This window comes from Coloeus monedula, assembly GCF_965178545.1.
Source record: "Coloeus monedula genome assembly, chromosome: 4".
Lineage (NCBI taxonomy): Eukaryota > Metazoa > Chordata > Aves > Passeriformes > Corvidae > Coloeus > Coloeus monedula.
In genome coordinates, this window is record NC_138784.1 from 37,289,903 (window position 1) to 37,313,116 (window position 23,214).

At 41.6% G+C, this 23,214-nt stretch overlaps 1 protein-coding gene across 1 annotated transcript in view; it reads left to right on the top strand.

Annotated features, from left to right (window-relative positions):
• Positions 1–1,701: 1,701 nt before the first annotated feature.
• PAWR (pro-apoptotic WT1 regulator) overlaps positions 1,702–23,214 on the top strand; it is a 73,059-nt gene continuing 51,546 nt past the window's right edge. The window contains exon 1 of the mRNA XM_082279772.1: positions 1,702–2,181. Within this exon, the coding sequence (XP_082135898.1) occupies positions 1,708–2,181 (474 nt within the window). The 5' untranslated portion in view covers positions 1,702–1,707. The remainder of the gene's footprint in view (positions 2,182–23,214) is intronic.

Sequence of the window (23,214 nt, forward strand, 5' to 3'; positions counted from 1 at the left end):
TTTTCCGTGCAGGGTTTACCCATCTTATCACCTACACAAGCTGTTCAACAGATACCACGGACTCCCATCACGGTCCTTGCATGTTCGTTTTTCCTAACCTTTAACCCAGTCAGGTTTCTCCACTGAGGGCTGTTATTATTTATAAACGAGACATCTCTCAAGTCTTTGCAGCGTGACTGGCGGAAACCCCTTGAATCCTGGCTTCTTATAACGTCAGGAAAACACAGGATCTTTCCCAACCTTCCGCCCGCGGGAGTGAACTTCCACCAGCTAGCATGGGTCTGCCCAGCACCGGCGCGGCCCAGAGGAAGTCATTCTGCTGCGGGAGCCACTGACCTCGGGCTCTTTCCCACCGTGCCCCGACCCCGCCGCACAGCGGAGCGAGCGCAGCGGCGGCACCACGCTTTGAGGCCAAGCCGGCGCTCCCGTCCCGGCGCGTCTCCGATGACAGCGAAGCCGCGGGCTGACCGAGCCGCCTCCGCGTGCGGCTCCTCGGCTCGCCGCCGGTGACAGCGGCCGGCGGTGCCGGGGAGCCGCCCCGCCCCAGGGCCGAGCTCCGCACCTGCCCCGCGGGAAGCGGCCGCACGTCGGGGCCCTTCAGCCGAGGCTTTCCGGCAGGTGCGGGACGGGTTTGGCGAAGCCCCCGCGGAGGGGTGTGACACCAGACCGCCTTCTCCGGCCCCTCCTGGCGGGGCTCCGACAGCCTCCGCCCGCGTCCGTTAAAGCCGCCCGGGAAGCGGAGCGCGGCCCGGGGCTAGTGGCGTCCCGGCCCGCTCATCCCCACTCCGCTCCTGCCGCGGCGCCCCTCGCCCTCTCCAGCCCCCGTCGTCGGGAGCGCCGAGGTCCGTGTCCGCTCCCGCGCCAGCGCTGCCCGGGGCAGGTGCCGGGGCACCGCTGCGGGCCGGCAGCCGGAGCGGTCGGGTCGCGGCGCGCACCGGGCCGGGCGGGGCCTCCCCGCCCTCACCCCATTGTCGAGGCCATCTCGGCAGTTTCCGCCCTGGCTTCGGCTGTGTCCGCGCCGCGCGGGGAAAGGGGAGGGAGCTCGGGAAGGCTCGGGGCTGCGCCGCTCCTTCCGGGACGGCGGGAGGCGGTGCCGCTCACCTGGTGCCGCCGGCGCTGTGCAGCGCCCGAGCCGCGGCCCCGCCGGGCGGGAGGTGAGCGCCGACCGTGCTCGCCCCGCCCTGCTGCGCGCGGGAACGCGGCTCCCCGGGCAGGCAAGCGGGTGGCGGGGGGATGGCACGCGATGGCCCGGGGGCGAGGGACGGCGTTGCGTGGCCGTCGTGGCCGCAGCGGGCGGGCGGGCGGGCGGAGGAGGCGGGTACCGCCGGGCGGCCCCGCGCCGAGGGGTGAGGGGAGCCCCGGGGAGTGGCGGGCGCCTCGGTCCGAGCCGTGGGAGCCGAGCGTGCGAGGGCGGGCGGTGATGGAGACCCGTTCCCCAGGGCCGGGGGCTTCCCGGGGAGTTAGCGAGGTGGCGGGACGGGAATGGGTAGTACGGTGGGACGGCTCACGTCCCCCCTTTTGTTTCTCTCCAGGGTGTTTGTGCTTCTCCGAGCCTCTCTCCCCGCCCCCGTCTCTCCCGCCCCCGTCTCTCCCGCCCGACCCGCTGGGACCTTTCCTCTCCGGGCGGCAGCAGAGCCGCCTCGGGGCGGGCGGCGGCGGTGGTGGTGGTGCTGGTGGGGCGCTCTCGCCGTCCAGCCCGCTGGGAACATGGCGACCGGCGGCTACCGCAGCTCCGGGGGCAGCACCACGGACTTTCTGGAGGAATGGAAAGCCAAGCGGGAGAAGATGAGGGCGAAGCAGGCACCGCTGGCTCCGGGCGCTCCGGGTGGGGGTGAGCCTCGTCCCGCGGGGGGCGGCCCCTCCGCCGAGCTGAACAACAACAACAACAACCTGCCCCCCGACCGCGCGGCGCCCCCCGCCGGCGGGGCCCTGAACTGCGTCAGCCTCGCCAGCGCCGCCCTGGGCCGCGGCGCCCCCGCCAAGGAGCCGCCACCGGCTCTCGCGGGGAGCCGCGGGGCCGAGCCCGCCGCCGCACCGGGCTCCCCCGAGGGCGAGGAGAAGCTGGCCGCCAAGGGAAAGAGCTCGGGCCCCAGCGCCAGGAAGGGGAAGGGGCAGATCGAGAAGAGGAAGCTGAGGGAGAAGAGGAGATCGACAGGTGTGGTGAACATCCCGGCCGCCGAGGTGAGCGGGGACGGGGGGGCGCGGCCGCTGCTGAGTCGCCGCTTGGGGCGCCGGGCGCAGCCCCGGTGCTGCTGCTGAGCGCTCGCCGGTCGTGCCCGGGCTCCCCGCGGGGCGAGGCGTTCTCCCCGCATGCGGGCAGCAGAGCGATGGGCCGCGCCGGGGTCGGGGCAGGGCGGCATCCCAAGCGACGGACAGATGAGGTGTCATTTATCCTCAATAAATTAGACCTGTCATAACTTGCGGCTTTTTTTTTTTTTCTCTTCTCTCTTAGTAGCTTCTTGTCGACAGAGAGTAAGTTCCAAGCTTTTGAAGGATCAAACTGAGACACGTGCTTGTTAAAGTATGGTCAAAACAATAGCAATGAGAGAAAATTGATTTATCAGGTTGGAATAGATGTTCAGGTGTAAATATTATTCAGTTTGGAACCCAGAAGAATTTCCAGCACTGGAAAAAATGTAGTGGTTTAAAGAGCATTTTTTTTAAGGCAGAGGAAGATATTTTTATCAGCCAACACCACTGTCCTCTGCGGTTTGCTACTAGTATAAAAAATCTGGCATTGATTTGTAATACTCCTAGAGGAATTCAGAAGAATGATAACTAAACTTTTAGCTTGTTTTGCAGTTAATAAGAAAGGCCACAGGAAACTTTGAACAGAGTTGGATTTCTGTCTACAGTTTTGCACTAGTAATGTGACCACCATATTTTTGTAGAAAAAAACTTGTAGATCTTTTAGTTAATATTATAGGTTATTAAAGTAATTCCAGAAAATTAAATATCTTTCTTTCTGAAGCAGCAGGAGAAGATGAAATCATGTTCTTCACACCTGAAGTGATTAACATCAGTTTGTGACATTCTAGGCACTTTCACAGCATACACTTTCATGCGTGGTGGTCTTGGAAGGTTGAGGAATGAGGTTTAGGAACAGTAGAAATCTTTGTAAGTCTGGTTTTTGAGAATGATTACATGCATACCCTTTAGTTTGAAGTGAAGAGTTTTGGCACAGAACTTCAGTATCATTGTTTTGTACAGTGGTGAATACAAGTGAATTCTTTTAGCTTTTTTCAGAGTGTGCAAGCCTTATAGACTGTATCTTGATGGTTTTCTATGGACCCCCCATAAATACCTGCCTGCTGTGCCTTTTATAGGAACCTTAAAATGCTGTATCTTTGCTTCTCTAAGGGAAGTAGTCCTAGCCCAGTCAGTAATGGTTTTGCACATTGCAGCAGGGGTTGTATGACATGATATTTTAGAGGTCTCTGTTGTGTGTGTGTGTACCTTGTCCCTAGTTGTACTCTCTTTGGGTGGTTGGTTTTGGGCAGTGGGTTTCTTTTTGCTCTTTGAGACTAATGTCCTAGTTCTTTGAACTAGTTTCTGAACTACTGTTCTTCTGGTAGTTTTTGGGTGATGTGGTTTGGGGTTTGCTAGTTTTGTGGGTTTGGTGATGGTTGGGGCTTTTGTTTGTTTGTTTTGTTAAAGTATTACTCAAAATATGTCTTGCTTTCCAGGAAAACACATTCCTTGCTCAGCAGCCATTAGAATCCTGTGTTTGAATTTGCTGCACTTTAAAGGGTATCTTTATTTCTTAAAGGTAACATATTTAGGCATTGAGAAACAAGTTCTCACCTACTCCCATGTTTTTGAGGGCCTAAACTTTGCTGCATGTCACCGTGTGCTAGCACTTCTTGGAAACTTCTTCTACCTTTATACTAATTGCTTCTATAACTAGCAATTAAGCATTTCATCACGTTTTTGGGGTCAAATTTTAACGAACATAGATAACTGTTGTACAAGGTCTTATTGGGGAAATTTGCTGCTAGTAAGTGTTGCATTTTTCACTGGCATATACTTATGCAAAGCATTCTCTTTTCAGTATTTCACCTTTCTTAAATGCATTCCTAGGAATTGTTTAGCTAGGGAACACTAGATCATTCCTGGTGGTGAACAACTTCAAAAACAGTCTCCAGTGTCAAATGTGAGTACCTACTTACCAGTTAATGCTTTGCAGGCTATTTTCTTGTCGTGTCTTTCATATAGCTGTGTAGTCATGAGAAGATGTTTTAAAATATTGATTCAACTTGGTCAGCTGAAGTTCTCAGACAAAAGAAGGCTGTGATGTAGATGATGGCTTGTTGGAGTAATCTGCAACACTCCAGTTTCTTGCTGTCCTTCTCACTAGATGCTAGGCATAGCTTTCCTGTGCAGTACATAGTGACTTGGTAGTAGTACACACTGAATTTAACCACTTAACACTTGTAGCTCTTCATGGTGTATGTTTTAAAATTACTTCTCAGGGGATGTTATTTTAGAGCTTTGCTGGGTGTTTCATTTTCTTATTTTTCAAGGAAATAATTTTTGTAAGGATGAAGTAGACATTTTATGCTAAATACGTCCCTTTTATGATCATCATGCCGCTGTGGTGGAGACCAATAATAAGGTCCTCTGAAATGAAAATGGGTACCTGTTGAAAAAATGCACTCCTAGAAGATACAAAGTGCCTAGAAGCTTTTCCACCCAAAACTGAATACAAAAATAGGTTTTGCTCCGAAGAAGTAGGATTTAATTTCAGTTGCAGTGAAGCTGGAGAATTTAATGATAGGAAAGGTGTCAGAATAAGAACAGTTTGTGTCGTCTCAGCTATCTTGAAATAGGCATGAAAAATGTTAGCAGATTATTACTCATTAATGATTAATTTCTCTCCCCTTCAGTGGGAAGGTAATAGAGCCAGTTCTTAAAGAGTTATGTGTTTTAAATGTATTTTGTATTGGAATTGGTGGAGAACAGAAGCCATTGTGGAAGCTGTGAAAACACATGGTGATAGGTTGGGAGTTGACAATGCTTTGTATTTAGAGACCACCATGATAAAAGTAAAGGCTGGTTTTTACCTTCTCAGCACTACTGCTTATCTAAAAAATGGTGACTTTTGAAAATGGCTTTGGAAACATTTAAAATGTTTTCCCTTTCAGTGATCCTAAAGTAGGTTCTTGAAAGTTGGATTTGTTCTAAATATTAAGCGCTGTGGGATTTGGGTTTTGTTGACTCATAGCAATTCTTCAGGTTGTAAAAGGTAATTGAATTACATGCAATTATCATTACTATGTATGTTTCCTTCCTTAAATATTAAAATTTATAACCATTTTAAATTATGTTTGGAATGTGTTTCTCGGTTTGTAGGTACTCACTTGCTGCAGGTGAGTTTACTTGCAGTGTTTTTCTCATTTACAGTTGTGCTAGTGCCTATTCAAGAAACACAGAGCTCCCATTATTTACTTACAGTGCTTTGTGAGGACCCACATATAGGGTGACAGTTATGTTTTGTCTTGTAATTCTGTCCTGCTCCAAGCAAAACAAGCTGTACTGATGAAACTGCAGCTTTACTTCTGTAACTTTACATTTGAGGGTTATGCTGGTAGAGCTGTGTGAGTAAGGTTTTTTGGGGTTTTTTTCTGAACTCCAGAAAGGAGAATAACAAGTATTTTTATGGTTACTTTTTAAAAAAGGTGTATATATAATCAAAATCTTAATTCATTTAGGAAGGACAGTTATATAGCTGGGTTTTATGTAATGTGTGCAGTATAGATAAAGTTTACATTTTTACTTAACCAGATGGAAGTCATCTTAAGTTTGGAAGTGTTGTTTTGTTAATAACTGGGTGATGAATGATTTAAAAAGGTGTAAGGAACGCTGATCTGTGTATCTTGTACCTGAGGCTGCCAGACCCGAGACGCAACAGTCTCCTGACCTGTTCGTGGGAAATACTGGAGTGAAAAGGTAGAAGCGATTCAAGTATGGACTCTTCCAAGAATATTCAAGCAGTCTGTGTTCATCATTTGTCTTATGAACAGCAATAAGGATATAACTTCTTGCTACCCTGCTGATGGCTCCCTGTCAGGAGCCTACCTGTCTGTTTAGAAGGCACTGCATATTTGGGGCTTGGTAGGTGTCATGCTGAGCAACAACTTGGAAGTAAGTGGAGCAGTGAGTGCTTTCTGTGGGGAAAGAGAGTTCCTGCTACTAGAGAAGTCCAGTGTGCTTAGCTGAGGAGACTAACTGAAAACTGCTGTGTTCCAGTTGGAAAAACTTGAAGAAAATTTAGGTACTGCATGTGTCGACCATAGCAATTACTGGGTGTGTTGTAAAGGAATTGAAATCCTTCTCTGAATGGCTGGAAACTAGAGAGGAGTGGAATCCTGTACTAGATGTTGAGCTCTTTTGATTAGAAGTTTGTCTTCAGCATGATCTTTTTTAGTGATTTCCTACCTGACGATTGAAGTCTCTTCCTAGTATATCTTGAGATTAATGAGGTAGTGTCTTTCCATTGTCTAACATCTGTTGTATTGTAAAACAACTTGCTTCTTTTTGCATGTGTTGGGGGAAAAAAAAAGCCTCAGTAAGTGGTTGTTCAAAATACTAGAAAAAAAATCCCTGCATCTGACCACTGATACCCTTACCATCCATGCAGATGTAGTAGTGTTATAATGGGAGTCTGAAATAGATTTATTTGACCTGGACAACTATTCATGATAGGTTAAGCCATTCTGCTGACTTTGTCTAGTGAACACATCTTACTAGGATTCCATTTATGGTTCTTCCTTCAGACGTGGCAGGGAGAATACAAGCATTTTTAGGTTCTGGTAAAAGAATTGTATTGAGATTGTTTATATCCAGTTTGTTTTACTGTTAATACCTTTGTGAATTCTGATTTTGACCAAGTCTCCTGACAATACCTGTTCAAGGGCATGTTTTCTTCTTTCCATCTTTTTTTAGCACATGGTAAGCTTATCTCTTTTTTTTTTTTTAATTTTTGTTTTGTTTGAGAGTATGCTTTAATATCCTGACATAGCTAGGTACTGGAATTTATTTGGTCAAAAAAACAATCACAACTAAATTTTTAACAAACTTAAAAGTCTGGAAAACTTTCAATTCCAGAATCCATGTAGCAGCTTCTAAGTCGCTGTGTGTGTACCTTCCAAGCCTGGTGCGCCCACCCCATTGCTTATCACTGGCAAGCCTGGGAGAAACCAGGTTTAACTGTGATAAGCAATGGAACTGCATGGCTAAATTTGACGAATTGTGCTCATGAGGTCCTTCAGTCCTCCCCACGAGGTGTTCGCTACAGTGAACTGCACTTGAAACATTCCTACACCAATGCACACAGCAAGAGGAGCAAGCAAGACGGCTTCCTTAGTCCCAGAGATGTGACGTCTTTGGCATAAGTGAAACCTGGTGGGATGAGTCCTGTGACTGCTGTGTTATACAATGGACAATTACAGGCTCTTCAGGAGAAATAAGGCGGGGAAGGTGAGGTGAGGAGGTGATGTAGGTAATAGAGGGGCTGGAATGTGTGGAGCTTGGAGTAGGCAATGGCACAGTTGGGAGCTACTGGGTAAGGATTAAGGGACAAACGTCGTTGTAGAAGTCTGCTATGGGCAACCCAGCCAGGATGATAGCACTGATGAATTATCCTTTAAGGAGCTAAGGGATATCTATAAATCAGCCACCTTTGTTCTTATGGGGGACTTCAACTTGCCAGATATTAACTAAGAGCACCATACAGCTGGCGGCTGTGTGAAGAGGTGACAGGTCCAGAAGATTTCTAGAACACCTGGATGGTAACTTCTTTATATAGATGCTAAGGGAAGGTGCCCTTCTTGATTTGTTGCTTGTTAACAGAGAGGGTCTTGTGAGTGGAGTGGAGTGATTGGTGGCTGTCTTGGCCACAGTGACCATGAAGCAATCAAGTTTAGAATCTCTGTTTACGGGAGGAAAAGTGCCAGCCTGAAGTGCCAGTGGCATCAGCCCTGGACATGAGGAAAGCAGACTTCAGGCTGCTCAGGGAACTGGTGAGTAAGGTCCGTTGGGAAGATGCTTTTGAAGGTGCTGTGGTCTATCAGTGCTGGTCACTTAAGTACCATGTTCTAAGAGTACAGAAGCAGGTAATTTGAAAATGCTGGAAGTCAAGCATGTGAGACAAAAGGCTAACTTGTCTGAGCAGGGATCTTCTGGAGCTAAGGCAAAAAAAAAAGTGTATGTCCAGTGGAAGTAATGTTTGTGGACACGGGAGGATTACAGAGATGCTGTTTCACCTCTGTGGGGGGAAAATTTGTGTAGCTAAAGCTCAGTCAGAGTTGAAGCTGGCCAGAACTGTGGGAGACAGTAAAAAGGGCTTTCTGAAATACATTAATAGCAAAAGGCAGTACAGAAATAATATCAGCTCATTATGTGATGGTCACCTCACAAACTGGAACGTAGACAGAGCAGAGACATTTAATGGTTTCTTCACTTTAGTCTTCAACACTGGTGGTGGCCTCTTGGAGTCCCAGTGCCCTGAGATGGAGAACCATGACTGTGAGAATGATATTTCCCAGTGAACCAGTTGAATCCTTCGAAGTCTGTGAGACCTGATGAGGTTCATCCCAGGGTACTCAAAGAGCTGGCTGATGTAATCACAACCCCTCTCTCAATGATTCTTTAGTGGTCTCAGGAATCTGAAAAGGTCCCAATCGACTGGAACTTGATAAATTTCCCAATTTTCCAGAAGGGCCAGAAGGATGTCCTTGGTAACCACAGGTCTCTCACTTCAGTTCCTGGTAAAATTACGGAGGGGATTATGTTGGGAGTTACTGAGAAACACCTGATGGACAATGCAGTCATGGGTCACAGGCAGCACAGGTTAATGAGGGGCAAGTCCTGCTTGTCAAACTTAATTTCCTTTTATGACAAGGTGAGTCCCCAGTTGATCTGTGGATGCCAGTTGTGATCTTTTTGGATTTCAGTAAAGTTTTTGATAATGTCTGTCACAGTATCCTTCTGGACAAAATGTTCAGCACACAGCTGGATAAACACGTCACGTGGTGGGTGAGCAGCTGTGAGCAAAGGGTTATGGTGATTTGGGTTACATTAGACTGGTGACCTGTCACTAGTGGGGTTCCACAGGGCTCTATCCTTGGCCCTGTGCTCTTAAACATCTTCGTAAGTGACTTGGACACAGGACTGGAAGGAATGCTGAGTAAGTTTGCTGATGACACTAAGTTGGGAGGAGCTGTTGACTGCCATGAGGGCAGAGAGAGACCTTGGCAAATAAAAGGGCTGGGCAGTCACCAACCCTGTGAAGTTTAAAAATGACAAGTGCTGGATTCTGCACCTGGGACAGAGCAACCCTGGATGTACAGACGGACTGGGGAATGTAACACTGGAGAGCAGCCCTGTGGAAAAGGACCTGGGGGTCCTGGTCAATGGCAAGTTGAACATGAATCAGCAGTGCCCTGGCAGCCAGGAGGGCCAACCCTGTCCTGGGTGCATCAGGCACAGCATCGCCAGCCGGGCAAGGGAGGGGATTGTCCCTCTCTACTCTGCACTGGGGCAGCCTCACCTCAAGTTCTGGGGGCAGTTTTGGGTACCATGATATAGAACAGACATTAAGCTATTGGAGAGTGTCCAAAGGAGAGCCACGGAGATGGTGAAGGGCCTGGAGGGGAAGCTGTATGAGGAGCAGCTGAGGTCACTTGGTTTGTTCAGCCTGGAGGAGGCTGACAGGAGACCTCATTTGGGTGTCCAGCTTCTTAAGGGGAAGCAGAGGGTCAGGGGTTGATCTCTTCTTTCTGGTGACCAGCGATAGGACTGGTCATGTAAACTGTTGGGAGACTTAGGCTGGCTATTGGGAAAAGATTTTTGACCCGCAGGTTGGTTGGGCACTGGAACAGGCTCCCCAGGGCAGTGGTCACAGCACCAAGCCTGACAGAGTTCAAGAAGCACTTGGAAAAAGCTGTTAGGCATATGGTGTGATTTTTGGGGATGTCCTGGGCGGAGTCAGCAGTTGGACCCTGATTGTTGTGGATCCCTTCCAACTCAGGATATTTTATTCTATGCTCTAGGATAATGCTGTTATGGAATAAGGCTGGGCAGTGCAGTAGTTTTTAATGGAAAAGATATGTGGAAATGATTTTGTTTCTCTTAAAGAGGCAATATATATCACTTACTGAATTCAATAAGCTGTTTTAGTAGATTGTAGGGCAGTACCTCCATGTGGAATCCAGAGGACTCTACCAAAAAATACCAATTTATTTACATACTTAATTCTTTTCAATTCCAGCCCTTGTTTCTATTGGAGTGGGAAGGATGGTGATGGAGAAGTAGCAGAAGTTGTTAATTTTCTCTCTAATTCTTTTGACTCTGCATTTATCTCTAAGTGCAATTTTGGGAAGGTGAATTTTTGAAATGAAACTTCCAATATTTCTGGGATTGCTTGTACAGAAAACCCTAGTGTGAGAGTTGTGAACAGTACTTGTTGAAGCTGAATTGTAAAATTGTCTATATGAGAGAAAATGTTTAGGGTTTTTTAGTTGCTTCTTGGCAGTGGAAGTGGTGGAAAACTTTTGCTCCTTCCAAGTCAGCAGAGAAAAAAATCGATTGTTTGAAAGATGGCAGGAGCAGGGAGGTTGGACCAGGTGACCCCCTGTGTTGCCTTCCAACCTTACCCATTCTGTAATTCTGTGGTCAGTCCATCTTGTTGCTTTGTTGTATTGTCTCAGGTACCAATAGTAAAATAGATTGGAACTTTGGAAGAGCAATACTAAAACAGATTTTATGTGGGAAACTTGAGATACTTTAAAATTGAAGTATTTAATATTATGGATGCCTAAAACTATAGTATTTTACTGAGACTGTGATGAATAATGAGTTGGTGCTTTGGGCTCATTCTGCAGTTGAACCCACCTTTGCTAAGTCATTTCTTATAACAGTTATTTAGCACTGTCTACTGAAGGTTATGGGATTAAATAGAAATCTCAGGTATTGGTAATAATGTTTGCAAAAGTAAGTGCTACTATTCATAGCTGTGGAGGAAATAATAACCTCATGAGTAAACACTGGAAGCTGAAAAAATGAAAGGATAAATGGAGAAGCATTCCAAAGTTCCTGCATCTGAAATCTCAGTGTTTGGAATTGTCACGTCTTCAAAATGCTTTTGTAACTTTGGGGAACCTGATTCATCTCCTGAATTATTGACCTGAATATTCAGAACTAATTACTGAAAGATTCATTTACTGAATTTATCAGGAAAGGGGCAATTGGAATAAAAAAGTGTATTTTATGATAAAATTAGACTTTTGGTTTGTTTCTGTACTAGAAGGAAAAAATTGTAGACTGTATGCATTTTAGTTTTTCTCATTTTGACTTTGCTTTGACTACTTCTAGTGAAAATGTATTTTACTTTTTAAGTTCCAAAGCTAAAAGTAAATTAGTCTGTAATTAACTTTTTATTTTTCTACTGTAGGCTGAAGATAATTCCCTCAGAAAAAGGCAAAGGGAGAGCATTTGTAGTAAAAAGAGTGAGAATTCTGTCTAGACTGGGATGTGGGATTTATTTGTGATTTATGTCTTCAAACCAGTATTTTTCTATTTGTAAGAGCTACTTGTATAAATTATTAATTAAAAAACCTGGAAAAAAGTAAAAAATAGAACTCTCCTCTATTGAATTCCACAGATGTAACTTTCTCTGAGGCTACAGGAGAGTAAAAACCATGAGTGGAATAATTTCCAGAGTCATTCATAAACCATGACAAACCTTTTGAATTATTTTGAAATGTCTCCTGAATTATTTTATAATGTCTTCATACTTGCATGCTAACTTTCCAGAAGTCTGTTTGTGCTTTGAATCTACTATATCCTAGATGGTGTTGCTTTCAAAAGAACCAAGCTAAAAAAGAACAAAAAACCTCCCAAAACAAATAACTCTCTACCTCCTCTGTGAGAGAAGCAAAAACCAGTCAAACTCTTGACTATACCTTAGCCTATTTCAGTTTTCTGTTGTGCAGCTTAAATATTCATGCACCTCTAATGGCAAGTGAGTTTGAGCAGATCTTTCTTTAATACTTAACAAAAAAAAAAAAATCCAGTGTCAGAAATGTAGTTTCTGTATATCCCAGTAAGAGTGTGTGGTAAATAGATTCCTTTTGCACAAGGAAAGTTAAAAAATAAATCCCACCCCAACTGTAAATTAAATACAATAATATTAATTGAATAGCTGAATATTTATTGGCATGAACTTCTCATGCATAGTTCATTGCATCTCTGGAGCATAGTTGTTTTGTAAGTTCATTACCTTGATGTGTACAGGGGGCTGTTGGAAGGGCCGCTGTTGATTAGTTTCATACAAGTTGGTACTGAGTTCTTAAAACTATATCTACTTTACATTCATTACTTATGTGTAAACTCATGTATGGTTTTTTCTGCAGCGTTTTTTTCCCCAAAGCTGGAGTTGTGTATTTAAAGAATTTTAATTGGAAGACTAAGTGGATGACTTATTTTCTGTACTGCACAAGGTCATGGGAAATTAAAATAAAAACCACAACCCTGATGTTTTATTTCAGGATTTTACTGTATTTGATCTGCTTGCATGTTGCTATGAAGAACCGAATGGAACATTTAAATCTCTCTTACTATCCAGGCCTGCAAATCTTATCTTCAACTCTGTTGTGTAGTCTTACCATGTAATAATCACAGCATTTTAGATGTAGCCTTGTTTGGTACAAAATACAAAACCATCATCCTGGGTGAAGGTAAGCTTAAACAAATAAATGACCTAACTGAAAAAAACCCGTCAGATAAACAAAAATAATGCCCTGCCATCTGCCATTTTTACTTATCTTAACTCTCAACTGTTACTCACTTCAAACAAAATATGTAAAAAACCAATGTGCTAGGTATGGGCTTTGCACAGTGTTTTATGCAGTATTTCATTAATTTTCTTGATCTGCAGCCTAAGTAAGAGACTGATGTCTTGAATCTCTTAAGTCAGAAGCATTTTAGTAGGTGAGAGACTTGTAGAAGCATCGTCTGAGGCAGGGCTGGGTGCTTTCTTTGTGTAGGCATTGAATCTAAGTGTAATTAAGGTTGAAAGGAACCTCAGGAGGTCTTGAATTCAATCTTGTTGCACTCAGACAGATCTTGAAAACCTCCAAGGACGAAGTCTGCACAGCTTCTTTGGGCAATGCTACCAGGACATGACTGTCCTTGAGATGAAAGTGTTTTCCTTTCTTTTGGACTGTCCTTTAAATTTGCATCCATTTTCTCCAGCCATGCACTACTGCAAAGAGCCTAGGTCTACACTTGGTGTCTGCCTGGGACAGTTGGAAAAAAGATGGGTTTGGATTTTGGAAGAGCAGCAATCTAGACAGGCCTGTTTAGTTGGCAGAAATAGGTGATATAACAAGATGTGAGCTACAAAGGTAGGATAACTTGGCAAAATACATATAGCACTCAGATTTGGAAAAAGTATTGTGAAATAACAGCTGAGTGTATGTATGGTGTCTAAGCCACATACGTCTGTGAGATGTATGAGAGACCATAGCAGTAGGCAGAAGCCAAGGAGGCACTGGGATTTCCCCTCTTTCACTGTTCCTCCTCTCAGCTCTTTCTGACCCTGCTACGTATTTTTGTGAATTATAGGAACTTGTGCATGTCCTACTTGTCCACTGTAGTTACTGGTACATATTTTGTGAACTGTTTTCCATGCAATGTGCAGTTTAGTGTTTGTGGGAACATGGGATTTCCACTGTACGCACTTAAGGTGTATTTAATTACTTTGTGAAGCTCTTTAGCTTCATTTTTCCTCTCTGTACACCAGTAAAAATAAGACTAATTGTAGTGTGTCTGACTGAAGAGCCACCTAGCTCAGTGTCCTGCTTCTACCATGGCCATAATCAGGAAAAGGTCTGCAGAAATGCTGTCTGGTGTTTCCTGTGAAATGGTTTTCTAGCCACTTCAGTTTTCATCTCAAAGACTTGCAACACTGTATGAAGATCGCTAAATAGATAGACATTAAAATGAATTTATTTGCAAAATATTTGTTCAGTCTCTTCAACTTGTATAAACTGTTAGCATACAAACATATTTCTAAGAACCCTCATATATGATGAGATACCTCTCTATGATTATTTCCTCTTCCCTGCAGAAACTCAATGGGTTATCTGTTAGCCTCATGCCACGATCCCTGTTCTCTAGTTACTCTATATGTTCCTCAGGATTGTTGAGCTTCTGAAAGATGACCTTTATTGGAAAGTTTAGGAGCTAAATAATATTCTGGTACTCTGACTCAGATTATTAAACAAAGTGAACATCAAAAAAGTCTTAAACCAACAATATATGGTGAGCAGCCATTTCAGAAGAGCCCTAGGAACTCTTAGCCTGCTCTTAGAACAAATTTAATCTGGATAATTCTTCCACAGTGCAGTGAACAGAGCAATCAGTGATACAAAGTATAATTCCAATTTCTTTTATAAACATACTTTTTTGTCTTTGCAGGTTGAACTGGGAATTATTATTAATATTGATCAATTAAGCGGTGCTTTGCCCAGCCAGAAGTATGCCAATGCCTTATTAGCCTTAGTTTTTTGAAGTTTGGCAGCGGTTGTGTTTGTAGTCTGTGTCCCAGACTGTTACTCTCAGATTGAGATGCAGTGTGTGTCTTTTTTATTCGTGGTGATGAAGCTTATTAAATTTTATAGACTAAATCCAGTCTGAAATAGGACCATGACTTCATGTTTTCAACAAGTCTGATCTCAAAAGTCATATTGATCTCTGGTCAGACAACAGTACTTAGCAGTACCTTACTCTTACATCTGTTTACTGATCAACTCTCCTCATTTTGTGTTGTGTGACATGCAGAACGTAGGAAAACAGCCTGGAACCCAGCAAAGGTTCCATGCATGACTGCTCTGTTCTTTATACTGCTTTAGTAACTATTATCTTTTCACAGGTACTACTTAATGATTTGTAATTTTTCCTGAAGCTGGTAGCTGCTACAGGTGCCTCTGAAACACAGTCAAAAGCTTATCTTTATTTGTTTGTTTTCCTTTGAGGAGTAGTTTTGAGTAAGATCTGTTTCGAGTAAAGATCTAGATATTTTGGAATGTGGAAATTGGAGTGGAGCATGGAAGTGCTTTGTCCTGTAGAAAATTGTGGTTTAGATCTGTGCTGAGTTTTTTAACTTCTATTACAGAGCCATATTTAGGGTTACCATTTTCTCCTTCCTATAAAGGCTTTGAGATCCTTACGTTAAAAAGTTCTCTTTAAATTAATGTAGTGACTCCAAGATGAAAGGTTCTGTGTGTGTGTGTCTGTAATAAGGTACTTCAAAGGATGATTGTATGACACTGTCATTTCAATTAGACAAAAGCTACAAGCATCTGTAAAATGCCAAGAAATGCTGAAAGATTTAAAACGGTATATAGAGCCATTTGACAGAGCAGTCCTTTGGGTTTATTATTTTAGTAAAATAGGTGAGATATGATGAATTGAGATGGTCCACATTATTTTTTTCATATTTTAAATTACATTCCTTTCTGCTATGTTATGCTGAGAAGAGGTAAAGGATATGTTTGGAGCTTAAATTATTAGCTTACAGATTTGTCATTGTTTTTCACGATGTTTGAAAATTTATTTGTTTGATGTTGAAAACAAATTGTTCGTTTGATGTAAAAAATGGTCACATTTCTTTCACAAAGGTAGTAAATACTGTAGTATTCTCAGAAATGTGGTAGTTTTTCAGACTTGGAATTCTGAAGCTGAATGTTTAAGTAGCATATGTTTGGTGTGTTAATACTCTTGATAAAGCATTCCAATGAAGTATATTGGAATTGGGCACTTTGAGCATTCTTAATTAAATTAGGGACCTGCACTTGACAACCAAATATTTAGGTACCTGCATTCAGATACTTCTGAATGGCATAGGTAGAATTTAGCTGGTCCTAACACATCTGTGAAAGAATTTCCTATTCAGCCCATTTCTCTTCTCTTTTGATCCATTACTAATAGAAAGAATTGAAAAAGGACAAAGTCTGTAGTAATCTTAATGGCTAGAAAGACACAGAAACCCTAAAGGTAATTTTGTGAAAACAGAAATAAGCTAAACATTAACAAACTTGTACCGTGAGTGCACATAAAGATACCTTGTATCCTCTTGAAGATGATGTGCATTGTAATTACTTTGTGTGAAATACTGCCCTTCAGGCAGTTGACTTCTGCAGCAAAATTTAGGAGTTATTTTTAGCCTGAGGCAGAAACTGAGGAGTATCTCCTTATCTGACAATCTTCTTGAGTTAAAACATAAATGGGTGTTTTAATATATCCCATTTGTGGGCTTGCTTCTTCCTTTCATTTAAAAAAATGGGGCTCATCAGATGTCAAATCAGTTTTTGTCAAACTTACCCAGAGGCTATTTGAATGCAGGTGTTGCTAAGCAGCTCAATGCAAAAAACCACTTCTCATAGCATATTACGTTTTTTATGAGAGGCAAGAATGTTTCAGAATCAAACCAAGGATTTGGAAATGGGGATATTGATGTATTTTTGCATGCATGATGTATTCCTACCTACCATTCTGCTTCCCTTTTTGATTTTTCATAATTTTTTTTGGTGGTCTGTTTATTTAGAATGATCTGGAAGTTGTTTGTATGCATTTATGTTCTAAAGCTTTCATCACTTACTGCTGGCCTGAGTAGAGAGACCAGAAAAAAGAGATCTGAAGCCAGAATTACCTACACTGTACAAGCTATCAGTTAATATCTATTCCGTTATGATGAGTGTAAACATCCCTACAGCTTTGTATTTAGGTGCTACAGCTTATTACTTTAGGTTGAGGGTAGCTACTCTTCTGTTTGGAGATCCTCCTTGGATCAATGTGGAAGGACCAGGATGATGCTTGTGCACTGCTGAACTTGTGGTTAATGAATCATGCTGACCTGACTTGGCTCCATCTGGAAGCAACTGGGATGTGTGGACATGCAAATGTGATACAGTGATGTTCGAGCTGACTTCTCAGACCTTTGGATGTCAGTGTTGCTTCCCACTTTGAGTGTTTGGTGAGCTTGCCACTACATTGCCTAAGTACAGTTGTTTTTAAATCAGTGCAGATTGTGCACTTATGCGCAGGCCTGAGGTCAGTTTGGAAGCAGCAGTATTAAAAAGAATAGCTTTTGTACCACTTGGGCAGAACGGAATGGTTTCTGTCCCTTTAAAATACACATGTAAAAATCTTTCTTTAAATATGCTTGGATTTTTTAGCCTGAGGCAGAAACTCAGGAGCAGTTTAGTAGATTTACTGAAGTCATAGTAAATAACAAAAAAAGGCTAAACTGAAGGATAAATTCAAAATGTGTCTATCCTGTAATATGTTACAGAACTTCTACAAAGATGACAAATGTCCTAATATTAAAAAAAGCAGATAATAAGGAAATATAGCTAACTATAGACATAGTTTAGAAGAGACAATTCTGTTGGTGTGTCTGGAGAGAGTTAATGAACATGATAAATAAAAAGCAGCTCTCTAAACAGAGGTGATTTTCTTTAGTGCTGTTGATTGATTGGTTTATTTTTATCTTAACTTTAATTTTTTGGTCTGTTGAATGCATATTGTATCCTGTGCTCATACTTGCACATGTGAGATGGTGTTTGTAGAGCCTTCTGCTTTTCTTCATAATATGAAGACTGAGATAAACTTTTTTGAAGAATCCTGGGAAAAGCCAGGCAGGGTTGCATAAGTGTTAACTGTTTTAAATCTGCAGTGACTATATGGCTGGATTCTCCCGTAATTTTCCACAAGACCTCCAAAATGAATATGGGATAGACAAAATTTGTATTGGTAAAAAGAGGTGAGCACATGACAAAGAGAAAGTAGAGCAGCAGGATTTGAGCGTTAGAGGGAGAAAGAAAAGTATGTTCCTGTCAAGTTGTGTATTTGTTTTTTAATTATAGGTTCTGAAATGAAAGGTATGTTACAACCATTCTTAAAACACAGGTGACCAAAATTCTTGTTCATATAAATGTGTGTGAGTTTAAGCTTAAATGTGAAAATGAGTTTGGTCACATTTGTATGAGCCAGTGTTTAAAATTTCAGTTTTCAATAAACCTCTTTATTTTCCCATGAAATTGAATTGGTAGCATTTATGCAGCCAGTATTTCAGGGTATTGATCTAAATCTAAAACAAAAGTTTTGTTGTTTGCTACAGTCATTGGTTTTGCATAGCAGGACTCCAGTGGAAGCTTGGTGGGACTGTATGAACTAGGATCTGTGGCTGGACTAGTATTTGGTCAGTATCAAAAGTTGATTAGCAAAAAGAAAGTAGGGCCTGTAAAATATTTTTCCGTAGTTTTAAATTGAATTTTTTTCCATTACATCTACTTTTATTCAATTTACAGGATTCAGATTTTTCTGTCTTTTGTGCAGGGATGGTTCTTGTACTTGGACACTGTTTATTAGGAAGCTGCACTAACTAATCATGAATGAATCCCCTAAAATATCACCGGATAGTTGGGGAGAAGGACTCTGTTTTTACCATTAGGATTCGTGTTTAAAGAAAAGCTTAAAAAATAAATGAGAACATTTTTGTTTGGTTTTAAGTGCATCTTAGATGTTGCTAATATTAGTATTAAAATAATAAATTTAGAACATTAAGATTACAAATATATTCTTAAAAAGCAGACTAATTTTTAGTCATCAACAGAAAAGTAGACAAGAGACTAGGAAAGTATGGCAGGAGTATCTGACAGGGGAATTATAGAATACATTTTCTGTTAGCCATGCATTCGTAACAGAGACTGCCTTTTCTCCTCTTTGGATTAAAATCAGTACTCAAATGTCATATTGGATCTTCTAGCTGATGAAGGTTCCAAATACCTGTTTATTATTTGATTTCGTCTGGATGGTTTGGAGATCTAATTTTGCATGTGGACACAGCTATTGAAATTGCATAGAAGTGGGAGCTTGTGTACTGCCATAAAGGGGTTGCTCTCAGGGATTACAGATGCTGCCTTATATCAGGAATTTAGCCCAGACCATACTTCTGTAGCTGTCTTTATGTGTATGAACTATTTGTAGGCCAGCACTCTGTGAACTTCACAGATGATAGGGTGTAAGAAGGGAGCTCAGAGGGAATGGTGCTGGCTTGGGGTACCAAGTGCACTGAATGGGATGTGCAAGAATGTGCTGGGTGAGATGGGAAGCTGCCTGTCCAGACAAAGAAGCTTAGAGAATCCAATGATAGGTCACAGGTGTTTGTGCCTGGGGATAGCCACCAAACTCCAAATTCAGCTCTACATCTAAGGCTTGAACCAAAGTAAGCGCAGTTGGTTTCATCTGAAAGGTCTTGGCTTCGAATCAACTACAGGTCCAAGGAAGGGCATGTTTTCTCTGTGATAGGCAGCCCTTCCAAAGAGGACTACAAATATCTTCTGTCTGCTCCTTTATTATTTTACATATAGAGAAGGCTTGTTTGAAAACTAAGGTTTTGCAGTTTACTTGGCTTGTTGTTATGTAATATGTGCCTTGGAATATTTTACTCTTGTGAAAATTTTGAGTTTTCTAGTCAGTGTTTTCATGAGTTAGCTGCTGGTAGAAGTTGTTTTGAAATATGCAATTGTAACTGAAAATGAAAATTTCTTGAGAACAATAAAAAATCACTTTATTTTCTCACTTTCTAACTTCTAAGAACTTGACTAAAATTTTAGGTGGCATACATCATGTCTGTAAGAGGACATTCCCTTTATCAGTTTTAGCCACAGGTTTTATTTAACAAGAACAGTCTCAGAATGGCATGTTCGGTCATGCCTTAACTGTATGACAAACAAAATGCCTGAAGCAGATAGAGATAACAGCAAATGGGGACTGTAGTCTAGCAAAGAGATGCTGGCTCATTAAACAATCATGTTCGTCCCTGGTATTCCAACCCTTTCTTTTCTGGCACTGCGAGATACTGGTGGTAGTATACTCCAGTAATTAAGAGGAGAAAGGATGTGAACCTATATGCTTGACAAGTTCATTTAAGGTAAAAGCGTGTGATACCAGTGCAACATTTCTCATTGATCACTGCAAGTATTTAATTTGTAGCAAATCTGTTTCCCAAAATAGAACAATGAAAACCCCACTTAAAGTGCACCCATTTAAAGTGTAGCTAGCAATCTTCGAAAGTCCTTTTGTGTGTGTATATAATAAAGGAAAGTAGGAGGGTGGATAAAAGCTAGAATAATCTTTAAGGTTCAGTTTTAAAACTTCATCTTAAACAGGAAAAAAAAAAAAGGGCAGAGGTACTGGTATTTGAGCCATTGTTTGGCTTCATTTAGAGCAAGCAGGTATATTTTCTATTTTGCAAAGTACCTGGCTGCTTTATTTCTGATTTGTTTTGTAGCCTGATCCTCCATTTATCTTAGTAATTTGTTTCTGGCTAATTTTTTAAATAGCCTGTTAGGTACCATGTCCACTTCTGTAATCAACTTATGATTTATTGTTGTTCATTCTCTAGCATAGTATCCAATTTAATTAAATAAGACAGACTGTTTTCATTAGTTGTGGTAGCTATTTAATTCTTAATTTCACCATAACTCCTGGGTGTACAGTTCTAGGGATTTTTTTTCTTATTTATTTCTTCATGTCTTCATTCTTAGTACAAGTTTGTGGTGTTTATGCAAAGCTATGCTTGTAGGGGAATTTTTATTAAATTACCTTTTGAAGTTTTAATGGATTGGTGTTTATAAAGATTGTGTGCTGGGAGCTTTAAAATAAAACATCCTTTCAGCTTGTGAATGCATATTGCATGCCTTGGCCTTTTTTTTGTGTCTCCAGGTATGTCTGAGGTAGAGCAAAGGTCAAATGTTAACCATCTCCTCAAGTTACGTTTCAGATTAAGAAGACATGAATGTTAGGAATTTGCAGGATTGAGTTTAGTGAGGCCAGTAATGTCAAAGTATTAGCTGAAAAAGTGAGGAGGGGAAGAAGGGAATGTGGCGAGAGGGAGGGGGGTATTTTGCAGATACTTAAATATACTTTACCCGGGGCAGACAATGTGTTACAAGGGATCACAGAACTGGTGGTGTTGAGATGAAAAAGTGTGTTGTGTGTATTTTGGTTTTAAATTAAAAACCAGTTTTATTAGCTGTGGAATGGTTTTGTTTTGAACAAAATTAGCATTTGCTGCTGCTTGCATTTTTTTTTTTGTCCTTACTTTTGGTCAAATTGTAACACCTTTGAAAATCTGTGGAAGTGTAATCACGGATGTTTAGTTTTTTGTATTTTTTTTTTTTTAATTGGGAAGCTTTGCAAGAATGTGCTTATTTTCTGCTTAAATGCATTTGCTGCTTATAATTTAAACGAGTTTATAGTTGAGTGCTTTTTACTTCCAAGACCAATCCTCCTCAAAAGATGGAGCGGTCCTTAAAAGGTGGATTTATAAAAAGTCATTTATCTCCAGAAGGCTCTTTTTATTGTTCAGAACATAATCTTGTCTTCTAAATATTTAATCTAGTAGTCAGAGTATTTTATATGCAGTTGAATTGAATTCCTTGATTTTTAGGGAATGTTGAGCTTGAAGATGATGGTTGAGTCAGTTCTTGTTGAAATATAAGTAGATACCTGCTGTTGCAATCAACTGACCTTGGACTTGAAGAACTTGCCAGGAATTCCGTCCATACAGTTGTGTTCTGTTTAAACTTGCTACTCTCTTGGAGCAGTTTACTTGTTGTGGGTATGTCATGATGCAACAACACCAAAACCTGGACAAAAGAGAGCAAGAAGGAGCAACTTCCACTCAACTGTTTTAAAGTATTTGGAAAGAGAACCTCAGAGCTAAGTGAAGACTTGTGAATTTTTGTTTTAAGCTTTCGTACCTTTTGCTACAAGATACTTAAATGAGCCTGTAATGAGGCAGAAGGAATTGTTATTGGCTGCTTACCCATTTCAGACATTTGGCAGATACCTGTTTACTCCTCATGAAATGTCCTTTGATTGTTGTCTCTTGGCAATAAATAGCAAGAGCAAAAGGTGTGAAGCTCAGACACTGCAAATCTCTGTGCTGTATCTGCTGGTAGAGTACTGTACCAGAAATGGGCACATCACTTGCAGATGTTAATGTCTGGTAGGAGGACTGTGTAGTTTGTTTTGAGAACTGAATAAAATTAAAATCCAAAATTAAAATACACTGAAGGGTGTGCTTTTTTTACTTGAGCTTAATTTGAAGGCAGCTTTCATTTCCAAGTCAAACTCAGTAGAGTTTATTTTATGCTGCTATGAATTGGTCAGAAAATTTTTGTCTTTGGTTCCTAATTTTGCTAAAATACCAATCTCCAGCATGGCCTTTGTCAGTACAACCCCTGCTTACTATAGTTATTGACTGGAAGTTTACTTGTTTTCGTCAAATAGCTCTTTCTTACTGAAGTGGGAAGGTTGGGGAATCCTCTTGAGAAGGTACTTTATAATGCAGTTAAAAGCTACACCTGCGTATCCCTTGGCTTCTCACTGAGATCATGCAGGAACAGGATTTGCAGAGTATCTATGTGACAAACATGCATATTGTCTCATCTTACAGAAGATGAAAAGGGTTTTTTGCTTTTCCTCTGCAGCTTTTAATCCATGAGTCCCATTTCTTCTTTTCCTTAAATCTGAGAAAGTTGCTGCTCTCAATAAAGCTACAAGGTCCATAATGAAAGGCCAAAAAAAGAAGTGATCCAGCTAATACGGAGCAGAGGGAAATCCAGTGTAAGTGAATGCACAGAGAGAAAGGAGTAGAAAATAATCCATGCAAGGGACAGATTTCTGATCTTGTCAGTTTTGATTTGATTTCAGTGAACTATCAGGTCACAAATCCATTGGAAGCTGACCTTTATTGGATTTGGTGCATTTGGAACACCTTTGCTCAATATATGGTTTTTATCATATAGTGTGTGATATGAGCTGTGACTTTACTGTATATCTATTTATGTAGCCAGTAGAGTGAGAGTTGGAACAGTGAAGCAGTAAAGGTACATTTGGATCAGGCAGCTCACTTTTTGGGGATGGGTAACTTTAACAAATATTACGGGAAGAAAGAAGTGTGCTTCTGTCCAGAAAAATGTGTGCATTTTAAAAAGTCCATCTTCCTTCATTCCCCTGATGAATAATAGAGAATCAATTGGCTGTTTCAAAACCATAAGCTTTGGCTTTTAAAAGATTTTTCCTTTGCCTATTTTAGGTGAACTTCTCAAATGCATCTGATTGTTTGTGTGTACTTTT